The 15,409-nt window shown below is 32.6% G+C and overlaps 1 protein-coding gene across 1 annotated transcript; it reads left to right on the top strand.

Annotated features, from left to right (window-relative positions):
- Positions 1–1,538: 1,538 nt before the first annotated feature.
- Positions 1,539–15,201, top strand: LOC133194740 (uncharacterized). Its single transcript, XM_061330647.1, has 16 exons — positions 1,539–1,677; positions 3,407–3,436; positions 3,569–3,598; positions 3,733–3,762; positions 5,142–5,201; positions 5,959–6,018; positions 6,171–6,236; positions 6,513–6,566; positions 7,026–7,073; positions 8,230–8,271; positions 8,430–8,465; positions 11,162–11,200; positions 11,387–11,416; positions 12,124–12,249; positions 14,610–14,789; positions 15,043–15,201. Exons 1-16 carry the CDS (start codon positions 1,672–1,674, stop codon positions 15,091–15,093), a joined length of 888 nt encoding a protein of 295 aa, XP_061186631.1. The 5' UTR covers positions 1,539–1,671; the 3' UTR covers positions 15,094–15,201.
- Positions 15,202–15,409: the final 208 nt, after the last annotated feature.

Raw genomic sequence — 15,409 nt, 5'->3', positions numbered from 1 at the left:
ATGGTCAAAGGAATACTGCAGATGTACATGAGATACAAAAGTACAATGTGCTAAAATACTAATTATAAATAAATATATGCATAGCCTTGTAAATATTTTCAAATTGGTGACCTTTTATTAATTTTCAAAGTATGTGTTTGAATAGCTTACCTATAGATATTTTGATATGCTACTTTGTTTATACTTAATACAGCTTTTGATGAGTCAGCAAAAGGATGCTTCTCGCCAAATGGTAAGTACAGATGATATCCGTGTATGATTCAAAATTACAAAACTTTTTTCTTGGAAGAATAATTATTTAGAAATTGTATTTGTTTAATGACAGCACATTTTACATATATATGTTTTACTTAAAGAAAGAGAAGAATTCATTTAAATTATATATTATATTAGCAGGTAAAATCTATCATGACTATCCTTTTTCTTTAGGAAGTCCATCTTTGCATAAGAAGAGAGAAGGTACAGTAAATTATATTTTATTGGTAAATTATGAGATAAAAGTCACATTATGATGCCAGTGCTGTATGTTCATAAACAATGCAAATTTTTATTAGAGAAAATCTGGAGACATATAGAGTACATCTGAATAATTAAATGATTTCTAAAAGAACTATGTAGATGCTAAGTTTAGACTCTTGCCTTCAGTTTCCATTTTAAGCTCACCTGAACCGAAGGTTCAAGTCAGCTTTTCTGATCACCTGTTGTCCATCAGTCATTTATTCGTCAGTATGTGAACTTTCCATATTTTTTAAAATCTTCTCATGTTGTCCTCAACCTAAGTCGTACTACATACGGTAAATCAAAGATGCAATAAAGGGCAATGTTCTATTTTTTCTTCTTCAGAGGTACAGTCCAAACTTGACTTTTTAAAGGCCAAGTTTTTGGATAGTAAGAAAAAAATGTCCAGCAAAAGATTAGGTGGACACACTAAATCTTCAGGGTTGGAGGTAAGAAATTAGGCATCATTGAATCCAGCTTAAATGTGTGTAGTTATTTATGAACTATTTTGTCTTTGTTTGATCAGATATTTATAATAGGCTATCAATACTGTATGTAGGAAACAAAATATGTTTAAAAGGTGTAATGCACAACACTGGTCCTTCAGACCAATGGTATATATTTATCTTCAGGTCAATTTTGGTGTATAGTTGATCAGAGCTGAATCCCGTCAATTTTAATCTTACTCCATGGAACATTTTTGCAAAGGCTGGATAAAATATAAAATGTGCTGATTTCATGCACGAAGGCCTCCATTTTTAACTATTTAGTAATCATAGCATATTTCTTTTTTACATGTATACTGTGCATGATTGTTCTATTAAAAAGGGGATATTTTATTTATTTTTAATTACCTGGTAATTGAAATGCACTAACTACTAATCTTTTAATTACATTAACAGATTTTGGAAGTCCGTTTTTTGGACAACCGTGGAAAGAGGCTGCAGAGGGTGATAAATGGCAGCTCGTCATTATTACTGGAAGTGGAATCTTCCAGTGCCGTCCCGGAGTGGATGGCTCTCTTAAGTGCAAAGTTCAAGACACAGATTCCTATGGAAGCGATGGTATTTAAAGAGCACAAATTCATTGCACTCAAAGATACGACAAGCGTAGAAGATTTAAAGAACCTATCGAAGGGAAAGAGGAAACATTTTGGTTTTTTTGTTCAAGTGCATGCCTGTAAGTAATTGTAATTGATTTCTATAAGAAAAGAACAATGTGTTAAATACATGTGTGTGGGTGGGTGGGTGTGCGTGTGTGTTATGATATATAATTCTTCAGTGTGTGATATTACGTATGATAGTGCAGGGATTTGCTTGAAAGTAATTGTGCTTTTTGAAATATATGCATGTTTTAAGTTACGGTATAATGTTGCACATTATAAAATTAATGCTGTGTAATACATTATACATTAGTTGAAGTCATTATAATGCTGTTATAAACTGAATTACAGCTCGGAAAAAAATTGTTAACAATCTTATCACAGTAAGGATAATTTTGTACTGTTGGTTACATATAAAGTTAAATTGCTTTTGTTCAGGATTTGATTTTTTTCCCTTTATATTTTTTTTATATATTCATTACCAACCAAGTTCATATCCGGGTTAAATGGTTAACATTGCTGTTTACATGTATTTCTTAAATGAACCAGAATCAGCTACTTTTTAATACAAAGATAAGTTCTTGTAATTTTGCAGTTACTGTGAAGATAACAAGTAATTGTTATAGTTGACAGGAATCATGAAGCTACAGATTGATTTATATATATTTTACAATACTAAATTGTTAGAACATTTATAAAAAAAATTAGTGCCGCAGAATCATGAAAACAATTTGAAAATGGCTCTTGATTAAAGAAAATATGCAAGAAAAGCTTAAATGAGTTTGATAAACCATAAAGAAAAAGTATAGAAAATAAATTAGGAAGGAATGACTGACAAACCACGATAAAGAATATAGAATCTTTCCTGCTATCCCCTTTTAACTCTGCAATTCCATGGATGTACCTTTGATCATGATGATTAGTCCCAAATGTAATTAAGAAACAGAAGATATTTAAAGCAGGTATGCAGGATAAGCAAACCTAGAAGCAAATGAAAAAAGTTCCAAATTAACAATTTCATTTCTACTGACTTTCTTTATTTGTTTGGAAGTACTATTTGCATGAATTAAGATTTTTATTTAAAGTTTGGATTGTTTGCAAATGTAGAAAATGTGGAAATGAAAAGCTGTGCAAAAGAAAAATAGTTTTTTTTTTTTTAAACCAATCTTGACACAGAGTAATAAAAAAAAAAGGGTCAATGAAAGTGAAAACAAATACTAAAAGTACCTTGTGAAGAGGGAAATCACCTTGTTAGGACACATCTGCTGAAGTCATGTAAAAGTTTTAATGAATGATGAATATATATATGTGAAAAAAAAAAATATAAGACTGTTCATACCAGCTGTTCAATTCCACATACTATGAAAGTTCTATTGATTCTTCCATGATACATTCTTTAGCGAAACTGCTAATTTTTTTAGCAGCAAAACAGAACAATTTATATGTATCTCTGAAAAATTCAATTAGAGATCGTCTATTATAGTGTGTATTGTATACCTTCTTTTGCAAAGTGTGATTGAAACTGAAAAATCAAAAGTGTGAAACAATTAAGTAACACCCTTTCAATGAGAAACTAGCAAATACACTGTAGTAACTGTTTCATCATAAATTGTATTTATGTTACAAAGGATTGAATTTCAGAGTGATTATCTGATCAATTTTATAGCACATTTGATATTAAAGATCTTTCAATTACTTAATCGTTAAATATGTTCTGTTAAACTTAATTATCATTAAACCTTGTAAAGTTTTACATACCTATAATATAATTGTTATATACTTAAGGGTTATCTTTGTATTTTAAAGGAGAAGACCACTTCAGCCAATGAATCCCCAGTAAGTACTCTTTAATTGTAAAAATAGAAAAATTGCAAAGTTTCACCAGATGAAAAACATTTGAAAGAAATTATTACAAGGGTAATGTACATTATAAAAATGGCCAATTAAGATAATGTTTGTATTTTAAAGGAGAAGACCACTTCAGCAAATGAATCTCCAGTAAGTACAAATAGGATAAATAGGAAATAACAGAATTTTATTGGATGAAAAACATTTGAAATGAAATTGTTACCCATGTTTTGTAAGTACATATAAATTGAAATGCTCATTAAGGTAATCTTTTTATTCTAAAGGAGAAGACCACCTCAGCCAAAGAATCTCTGGTATGTACAACAACTCAAGTGAATTTTTCTGGGCAAATTTTGTCTCTTATTAGTCTTCGCCATTGATGTGGTAAATTTTTCACATTTTATCTTTTCCACAACCACCAGGTCAATTTCAACAAACTTGGCAGAAAGCATTCTTTAGGGAAGGGCTTTCAAGTTTGTTTGAATGAAGGACATTATGTCCCTTTCCAAGGGGAAATAATTAGGAATGTGTATTGGGGTGTTTTAAAAATCTGTTTTTACAAGAGCCAAAAATACTTAAATCATTTATATACCGGAAAGTTAAATAAATGAATTGTTTAAAGTTTAAGTTACCGGTAAGTTTGTTTTAAATCATGACCCCCAGGGGTCAGGAATGGGCTTTACATGGGATCAAAGTTGTTGAAAATAATCATTTACATTTCCATTATTATTTTCTGTAATACATATTTTATTTTCATAAAAATTGGACAAGGCATTTTTATTATCTCCTTGGAAGAAGGGAGAACATATTGCTCTGCTGCTGTTCGTCTGTCTGTAGGTCGATCTACCAACAGTGACTGTTCATTTACTTTGCAGAGGTTGTACATACGGAAATTTGATATACATGTACTAATATCTAAGTCGAGTTTGATTTTGGGTACAAATGAGCAATTTTTGAAAGAGTTATGCCCCTTTGGACTTAAAAATATTCCAATTACATGTATTTGCTGTTTCCTTTCATTTTCTTTGCAGAGGTCTTTAAGGGAGGGGGCATTAGTCTTTTGCCAACATCTCACCAATATAGGATGAAATAAAAAATGCCACATGATAATCTATATGTCTATTCATTTGGTGGTTTGAAATGGCAAATTGAATTGTTATTTTTTTCTAATGCGCAATATAACTTGTCTTAGTGGGGGAGAGGGAGTCATTAGATATGCAAACATTAACATTAAACCATATTTGCTATGACCTTTTACAGAATTTACAGTTAAAGTTCCAAGGTTATAGCATATCTTTTTGTGATGACATTGTCCTTAGCATGTTTCTTTCCCCTCTGGTTAATGCCAATCTGGTTCACATTAATTCACCTGAAAGAATGGATCATTACTCCGAATCATTATCATGTCACACTCAAAGGTTGCCTTTAATGAATGTTTGATGCCATATCTCAATATATGGCTTCATATAATAGGAAACAACAAGATTATAAAACCAAGAGCTATCATTGTATCCAAGAAATACTTGAGCAATATGTTAATATTATTTAAATCTGATTATTGTCAGCCACCAAGTCAGTTTATTGATGATCTAGATGCCAGTTCAAAAATGTACAATTTTCTTGATTTATTTAAATGTTATTAATTTATCATATCTAGAAAAGCTAGGTTGATTATGCTTTTGATTTTTAACAGAAGCAGAAACGTCACGATATCATACTGTCTGATTCTTCAGAGGACGAGTTGGAAGAGCCTGTGAGTTTGACTTGTAATATTTTGTGCAAGGACATGTTTTATAGATAGAATGTTTCATCTATATGCAAGTATATTTTATTCCATTCATGCCTTTATTAATCAATCATTGACTTCTTGATTGGTTTAATAAAATTGTAATTTTTTTTAAGAACCACATTTTTCAGTTGCAGGTTTGTAGCTCCCGGTCTGGAAAAATTTTGGATGCATGACCTTGGGGCTTTAGTGCCTCAATTGAAAAATTGTGTATTTATTGTGCACAAAATGTGCCTAGTTTTGGACTGATTTATATGAAAAATCTTTGAAAAAAAATAGTACCAGTAAATTCTTCATGCAATTTACTACCCATATTGTCTCTTTACTTGCCTCAGACTTTCTCCAGAATACGCAAACCGACCTCGTAAAATGAAGTATGTTAGATTCACATCTAGATTGGCTCTCTGAGGAATATACCGGTACATGTATATAATTGTGATGCAAAAGGGCCTTAAAGCCTTTGTCAGTTTTGATTGCCATTTGTGATGTATTGGTTTAACAGTTTCTAGCATTTTTGCAGTCTTTATTAATTGGCCTTTTGGGTTTGATTTGATGTTGAGTTCCTATATTTTTACATTAATATAGGTACATGTAGCATCTGTTAATAATGATGAAATGCAAATGCTCCATTCTCATTCCAAGGTAACAAAGTGTTACCTTGGAATTATTATCAATTTATCACATCAAGAAAAACTAGGTTGATTATGCTTTTGATTTTTAACAGAAGCAGAGAAGTCTGGATATCATACTGTCTGATTCTTCAGAGGACGAGTTTGAAGAGCCTGTGAGTTTCACTTATAATATTTTGTGCAAGGATTTGTTTTATATTAGATAGAATGTTTCATCTATATACAAGTATATTTTAATTCCATTCATGCTTTTATCAATCAATTATTGACTTCTTGATTGATTTAATAAAATTGTTATTTTTTTAAGAAAAGAAAAAAGAAGACAGAAAATTTGCCACAGACTAGTACACCTGAAAGAAAACGATCTAAATGGGTAAATTAATAATTTCCATAAAACCACATTTTTATACAGCCTATTAAAACCATTGCGTTTTATGTTTAAGTGATGTTATGACAAGAGGTTAGACTTTCAGAGGCGCATAAGCATGAAAATGTTAATGCATAATTTTAAAGCCTCTAAACCTTTGTCAGTTTTTATAACCATTAGTGATGTTTTGCTTAAACAGTTTATAGTTTTTTTGCAGTCTTTATTAGTTGACCTTTTGGGTTTGATTTGATGTTGAGTTCCTATATTTTTACATTAATATAGGTACATGTAGCATCTGACACTGAAGATATGCCAACGCTCCATTCCCACTCCATGGTAACAAAGTGTTTATATCATTATTCAAGTTCAATTAAACAATTACATTCTACATACATGTAGGTTTTGCTTGAGTTTGTTTTATTGATATTTTCATCATTTATTTGTTTTTATAACTCCACAAACAAAGTTTGGGGGGTGGTAAATATAGGAATTGCCATATCTGTCTGTCTATCTGTCTGTCTGTCTGTCTACATGTATATTGGAAACCGTGTCTAGTCCATATATTTCTTATGGAGAAACATTGAATGTTCTTACTTCACACAAAGATTGCTTATGATCTGAGGGTGTTCCTGATCATGATTTGACCTATTGTCATTTGGGCATGTTCAATGTCATCGAAAGAAAAAAGCTCATGATTTGTGTCTGCGTTATACCTCTCTTGTGGAGAAACATTGGATGTTCCTACTTTATCTAAAGATTCAGTGACTCTAGTTAAATACTTTTTTTGGTTTACAGAAAAAGAAAAAAGGTGTCTGCAGTACAGCCAGTCCTCAAGAATCTCCAGTAAGATTATAATAACAATGAATTTCTGTTGTTTTAAACAATAATCATAGAAGTTTTACCAAGATTTTTTGTTTGATAAAAACCAAGCAAACAGAAATTTTACATGTAAATGTTGACATTTACCAAATAATATTTACTCACAATACCAATCCATTATGCCAGAAGAAACTATTTTGACAATTTTAGCTCACCTGGGTCAAAGGCTTGAGTGAGCTTTTCTGATCAAAATTTGTCTGTTGTCTGTCATCGTCAAAGTTGTAAACAGTTTTAATTTTCATCTTCTTCCCCAGAACCAAACTTGGTACAAGGTATCATTAGGTGAGGGGGATTCAAGTTTGTTAAAAGTGAAGAGCCACACCCTCTCTCAAGGGGAGATAATTAGGAATTTTTGAAAATTTATTTGGGGGGGGGGGGTTCAAAAATTTTCTTCTCATAAAACATTTGGCCATGAGCCATACGTGGAAGCACCCCCAGGTAGTGTAGATTCAAATTGTTAAATTCATGGTCCCCATTGGTAGGGTGCGTCAAATTTTTACATAAAAATATATGATGATTGAAAAATCTTCAGAAAATATTTTCTTTAAAACTTATAGGTCAGAAATGCTGTTACTTGTGTGAAAGCATTCCCAGGTAGTGTTGAGTTCAAGTTGAGTCCGCAATGGAGGGTCAAAATTTTACGTAGAAAAAAAATCTTTCAAAATCATTTCTTTAAAACTAATGTGATACTACAATGAAATCATTTTGATCCAGTAGGGGCTATATGTTGAACATAAAAATATCTAGAGTGAAATGTCTTTTACTTCATTGTCCAGATTTATGTTTGACTCCATAAAGCTGATTATATAATGGCTTTTGTTGCTCAGGTGAGCGATGTGGCCAGTGGACATCTTGTTCAGTGGGAGGGGTGTATGGTGCCTTGAGCAATTTAAACTTAATGTATACAATCCCTGGATCAAGTTTAAATGTTATGTAGCCAAACAAACCACTAATGTTTGGATAATACAAATAAATAAATGTTAATATATGAAATTTTTCGCTGTCTTTTAGATTTAAAGTTGTTCATATTCACTCTTATCTGGAAAAGCATGCTATATGTTTAAATTCATATACCTGTAAAAGAAGACAGATAATGGATTTACCTATTCCGATTTTGCAGATTAAGAATGACAGTTCAGATCTGCCAGACATTCCTGTAACGGTATGTGTGACATTATGAATGTACATTTCATCTTTCAAAGTCAAGAGTCTCTGATTCGATCCACACTTATGTATAGCGAAGCAAGTCAGAAGCTTATGCTTATTTATGAAACATTAATATTCACATGTTAAATTTTGTCCCTTACTTTACCATTAAAGGACACAGATGAAGGCAAATGTACAGATGAGAATAAGGTAGTTATTTTTTTTAATTTTTAGCTCACCGAGACGAAGTCGGGGGGAGCTTATGCTATACCCCTGGCGTCGGCATCAGCGTCCGGACCTGGTTAAAGTTTTTGTTGCAGGTCCAGTATCTAAGTTATTACTTGTCCTATCTTCACCAAACTTGCATGGATGATGCATCTGGACCTACTTATGGACTTGAAAGACTTGGATGCTGAATCTGGGCCATGAATTTCAGATGCTGGAGGAGGTTAAGGTTTTTGGAGCAGGTTAAAATTTTTGGTGCAGGTGCCCTTTGATAGCAATTTCTAAGTTACTACTGGTCCTAACTTCACCAAACTTGCATGGATGGTGCGTCTTATGACACTGATGCACCAGACAGGCTTGAATGCTGAATCTGAGCCATAGGTTTCGGATGCTGGAGGAGGTTAAGGTTTTTGGAGCTGGTTAAAGTTTTGGGAGCAGGTGCCCTCTGATGATTATATCTTAGTTATTACTGGTCCTAACTTCACCAAACTTGCATGGATGATGCGTCTTATGATACTGATGCACATGACAGGCATGAATGCTGAATCTGAGCCATAGGTTTCGGATGCTGGATGAGGTTTTGTTTTTTGGAACAGGTCACATGTTTTATAGGTAATAGTACTGTACTATTTCAAACTTGCATAGTTGATTTAACTATAATATAAACTAGTTCTAATTGTAACGGGGACCGTTACAGATGTTCCCCAAGCGCTCCCCAACTCCCTTTTTGTGCCAATTTCCTTTAAAACTTTTTTTTTAAGATGCTCAGTTATCGCAGGATTTCATAAAAAAAAATTTAAAAGCTACAATGATATTTTTTGTCATTAAACGCATTGCACGCAAACGCACGTGCATACACATGCAAGGTGATCATTGCATGTTGTCTAAACTATTAACATATCTTTATATTCTATAATATAGCTAAGAATCAATAAAAAGTCATAAAAATATAAATGTTACCGTTTTTCAAATACATTGTTCATTTTTCGCATTGCACTTGCGCAAATACATGCAAGCACGCCCTTGCATTCAATCTTGATAGTAGTATCATGTAGGAATTCATTATTTCTATTCATATTCTAAATTTCATCCTGTTCTGTTGAGAAACAACAAAGTTATAGGCATCTAAAGCTTCAGCCAATCAGATTGCAGCACACGTAAATTAACATGCTTTTATGATAATTCTTATATTTCATGCTGTAGATCTTCATAATGTATGACTATGTTCAAAATTTCAAAGGATTATGACGTAAAACAAGAAAGATATTGAGAATTTAGTTTCAGCCAATCAGAGCGAAGCACACGTGCATGCGCGTAAGATCTTGCTATTTTGACCACGTCATCTTGTTGATACTACTAATATATCCATACATTGTGAGTTTCAAAACATTTCATCAAAAAGGTTACAAACAGTAATCTGGAGATGTTTTTTTTATTTTCAACATTGGAATATCGCAAATGAAAATGGTGTCGTCAAACAGCCTTCAATGTCTTATCTATTCAAATCCCGACTATATAATAAAACAGTTATGGACTCTTTTGGTGTTGAATATGGTTTGTTATTCACCAGAAAAATATCCATATTGACCTCAGCTTCGCCTCAGTCAATATGAATATTTTTTTTGGTGAATAACAAACCATATTCAACACCAAAAGAGTCCATAATTGTATAATATCACATGATATTGTATCATATGATATGATACAATGTTGTATCAAATTATATTGTATCAATTGATACAATATCATATAATGTATCAAATATGATATAATATCATACTATATTATACAATTTAATATCATATGTTACAATATTGTGATGTATTATGTGATATGATATTGTATCATATAATACTATATTGTATCATAAATAATGATATAAATTGTATAATGTGATCAAATACAATAATGTATACAATAGGATACAATGTCATATCATATGTTACAATATCATATTGGATCATTATTTATAACAGTATTATATTGTATAATATGATATAAATTGTATCATAGGATGCAATATCATATTTTATATTATTGTATTGATAAACATTGAATCTTATAATACTATAAAATGAACATATGGTTATCATGCAATTTTTTAACATATGACAATACGATATTGTGTCAAAACAGTATCCATGAATATCCAAGATCATTAACAATGATTTTTATATAATATGATAAAGTTGGTCTCAAAAAAGTGATGCTTCCCCTTCATAAAGGTGATGCCTCGTCTCGGTGAGCTTTGTAATCTGTGATTACCTATGTTTAAACTTTATAAAGGTACATGTGTACTTAATTCAAGGTGTTTTACATGAATGGTAGAAATGTGGGTGTTACTTTTCACTGCTTCTCCAAATTATCGTAAGACAGTCGGTGTTAATTTTAGATTAGGTAAAGGTATGATCAAGCATGACAGTGTCACCTGAATAAACAACCCATTACTCTGGTCCCGTGTCTAACGCCTGGGGCCATTTAAATGACCTAGTAGGTGTTAATTAGGTGCCTGTACACAGCCACTTCAAGGTATCAATAGTAAAAAACAATAGATTATGAATAACAGGACCCTAGACTCATTTCGAGCGATCAAGAACTTTGAGCCATCAAGAGTTTCCTGTATATGATTCCATAAAGCTTTCAAAATTTAGAATACACATAATGTTTATCTATTTATACAGAGAGATGATGATGATGAGATTATGAAAGAATTTGAGGAGGTTTGTATTTTCTCTTCCTCTCCGATTTTCCCTCTGTATTCTCTTTCTAATGCTAGCTTGTTCTCTCTCTCTCTTTCTCTTTCTCTCAGCTACTGACCTTAGCCTGTGTGGTGTCCAGAAAAACAATATAAGCTCCACATCTTTCCCTGCTTGCTTTATTTTGATATTTTCCCTGAATTATTACAGATGATGCAACAGAAGCAGGAAAGGCAGTTGGTAAGCATAATTGACATAGGTTTGTACTGTGTGTGTCCAGCTCGTAAGAATTAAAATACAAAGTTTATACTGTTACTGTGCTAGTAGTAAATCAAGTTTCCATGCATTTGTGCAAACTATAAACTAGTAATTAGATATGGTGTGATATTTCAGTTGTCAAGCAATTTTTTTATGATCATAATGATATCAATTGAAAAGTATTGTAAAATATGTTCAAGATTCATTTTTGAATTAAGTCTGTTTTTGATAAAAATAATGAAACTAATTAAAAGGAAAAAACTTGATCTTCTGAATCAAGACAACATGATAAAATGATCATCCCTCTATCCTGGAAAACAGTAAAGATCACAATAATTAGGTGCTATTCATGGAAGAAACTTGACATGTGAAATACAGAAGTTTATATCTTCTAGAAAATTGCAGGCATTTCTCAAATGCTTTTCTAGTATTTGTCAATGTTGGTTGGCTTTTCTTTCAAATGTCTTAATATGTACAAGGTTTTGAAAATTAATTTTTGATTATCCAAGCAGAAGAATCAGTGGAGCTGTCAAACTGTAATGGATAATTAATTTTCATTTATTTCAATTCTAAATGTTTATAAAATTTAATTATGGTAAAAATATCCCCCCCCCTCAAAAAAAAAGAAGAAATTATAAATGTTTTATGTTGGACTTATTTCAAACTAAACTATAGATTTCTTTTTGAAGTTCGCACAGAGTTCATTCCTATACTTTCCAACCAAAGATGAGCCCCAGGTTCAACTCTGCGTTGTGTACGAGAGCCATGGGGGTCTTGCAATTAACAGGCCATTCAAACTGAATGATACAGTAAAGGTATGTCAAATAGAATGGAGGGGGTTCAAGCTAATACACATCACACTTTTTAACATGATGGGCTGAAGATCCACATATGGAATCTTTAAGTTTGACAGGTACGCAAATTGTTATCATCAGTGTAAGAAGAAAAAGTTTTATATTAATTTACAAAATAAATACCAGAGAATATATATGGTTTTTAATTTTCACTTTCATACACATTGATGAGCAATGCCTGTGAATAATGAAGAGTTTAATAAGTTCATATAATTAATTAAAGCGTAACACTGTTCGTAAATAGGTATTGACAGCCGTATATCTATTTCATCGCCACTATCTCTACAGCCCAAATATAAGCCGCAGACCTCTTACAGTTTTAAGTATTTTGCTGTAGAGGTCTCACCTGTGTGGATGTACCACTTGCCTCGCTGTGTTACTTGGTCGCGATGAAATTATCAAATGTTATGCTAAATGGATAAACTCAGGTGACCTATTGCTATCTGTTTTCGTCCGTCGTCGTGTGTTAACATTTGAACATTTTTAGCTTCTTCTCTGAAACCACTGAACCAATTTCAACCAAATTTGGCATATAGCATGTATGGGTGAAGGGGAACAAAAATTGTGAATTTCACGGTCCCTGTCCCCCTGGGGCCTGGGAAGTTGGTCAAAAACCACTAAAATTAGTGCAATCTTTAAAAATCTTCTTCTTTACTCCTGGACATCAAGTAGTTAAACTGTTGGTATGATCGTAATCAGCATTGAGTTCTCTACCAAAATTGTGAAATTATGGCCCCAGGGTCAGGGGTTCTTGTGCTAGGGCGGGGCTAAACAGGTTATATAGTGAAAATGCATTATTTCTTTGAAATTCTTCTTTTCTGTTTGTGAGCATTAAATAAACTAACCAAGTGCAAAGGTAAGTTGAAAATGACCGCCTTTTCCAAAATTGTGAATTTCATGGCCCCAGGGTCAGGGGTTCTAGTGCTAGGGTGGGGCTATATAGATTATATAGTGAAAATGCATAAATTCTTTGAAAATCTTCTTCTTTGCTCCTGAGTACTAAATAAACTAACCACATAATTACATAAGTACTTAATTATGTTGAATAAAGCTACCTCTTCAAAAATTGTGAATTTCATGGCCCCTGGGTTGGGGATTCTGGCGTTAGGGTGAGGCTTTATTGAATATATAGTGAAAATGCATAAATTCTTTAAAACTCTTCTTTTCTGCACCTGAGCATTTAACCAATAAACTATGTACATAGTTATGAGGAGGAAGAATGCCTCTTTGAGATTTGTGAATTTCAGGGTCCCTGGGTTAGAGATTCTTGTGTTAGGGGGTGGGGGGGTGGGGGGCTCTGATGTTTATATAGTGAAAATGCTTGAATTCTTTGAAAATCTTTTCCTTTGTTATTTGGTATAACGCCAATGATCTTAGTATATATTTATGAAAAAACTGCTTCTTCCAAAAATGATTAATTTCCTGTCCCCTGGGGCAGAGGTACTGTGGGGTGGGGGGGGGGGGTAACATAGTCTGAAATAATTTAATGCTTTGAAGTTTGCACTTTGGTATTAATCAACAGCATGATGAAATAAAATTTTTAAAAATTTCCAAAATTTCGAAAGATGTGGCCCCAGGGTCAGTGGTTCCTGTGGGATGGGGAGCTCAACTATGGACCCGCCCTAACATAAGAAGCCCTGACCCAGGGGCCATGAAATTCACTAAAAGTGGAAATGCATTTTCTCTTTGTTGCTCTGATCTACCTCTGGGTTTTAAGTAACCAAAATTAGCATGCTGAGTGTATAATTATGATAAGCAATGGTGCCTCTTTCAAAATTGTAAATTTCATGGCCTCTAGTTTAAGACATGAATCAAATTCAATTGTTGGAAAGTTGTTGCATGATACTCAGGTGACCTATAAGGCCCATGGGCCTCTTGTTATGAAATTATTGGGCTATAGGCTTCAAAATGTAATGTTATCACAGACAAAGAGAGTTGAAAGTGTAAATATTTAGAAATAGAATATGTACATAGAAAAGAAATAAATGCATAAAATCCAAAGACCACGAAAGGAAAACTACACATCAAAACTACACGTCGAGTTTCATGTGTGCAATTGGGTGTAACTTAATTGAATGGTTTATATAACTGTGTGATGGTGCCCATTTACGAGTAGGGTTCAGCTTTAAATTGCCCTTTCAATAAATCTTATAGGTATAATCCCTGTTTGCCCTCAATAGATTTGATGATTTGGATTTAAATTTTTAACTTACTTGCAAGGTTAATTGTATTATAATGAGTAATTAATGCAGTGCAAATCAACACAAAGTACAACGAGTCGTGCAAGTTATTATTAAGTAATTATTTTATATTCTTTTCAGAGCGTTTTCAGCTGGATATGCGTGGAGGTCGATCCTGAAATTCTCCCCCCCGTTTTCCACTTGGAGTGTCGCACACCCACCAACTGCCCTAACCCCAGTTGCCCGCACATTTATGAACTAAAAAACAACTTCAAAGTGAAAGTGGGGGACTTGCCAAATATATTATACCTGCGTGAAGGGGTAGGTATTTCAGAAACCATCATTAATTGACAATGCCCACTAAGAATTGACAATGCCCACTAAGAAAATGCATTTTATACTTGCATATACATTGCTATCACAAAGTAAGGTTCTTTATCATTTTGTAATGAAAAGTTGAACACAAGCAAGAATTGCTTTTGCATGAACAGACATAAATTAAGTCTCATAAAAGAATTGATACAAAATTTGAATGAAATAACATGAGGAAATTTATTCTTCTCTTTTTTTTTAGTATTTTGCCACAGAAGAAACTTTCACTGGATTTGGGGATGTTCTCATGTAACAAGAGAATATAAATTTGTAGCAGTTTTTTTTTTCTTTTCCCCATCACATTTGTATAGAGTACCATTTTTCATTATTGAGCATTTGATATCATTATGAGCAGAGATTTTTTTTCCATAGACAGCAATATGGCTGCTTTGTATCAACCATTAATAGAGCGAAAAAAAAAACAGAAAATATTATCAATGCATGGATTTGGAAATGTTTGGAATGATCCTGTACAATTTAATAAACATAAGAAATAACACAATATTCATTTTCTTCTTTATTATATCTTATTATTATATCAGTGATCAACTGTTTATCCTCAAATTGAA

This window comes from Saccostrea echinata, unplaced genomic scaffold (assembly GCF_033153115.1).
Source record: "Saccostrea echinata isolate AGI-Se365-2 ecotype Australia unplaced genomic scaffold, CSIRO_AGI_Sech_v1 ptg000029l, whole genome shotgun sequence".
Lineage (NCBI taxonomy): Eukaryota > Metazoa > Mollusca > Bivalvia > Ostreida > Ostreidae > Saccostrea > Saccostrea echinata.
Note: the sequence above shows the minus strand (reverse complement) of the source record. Positions and strands in the feature narration are given on the sequence as shown.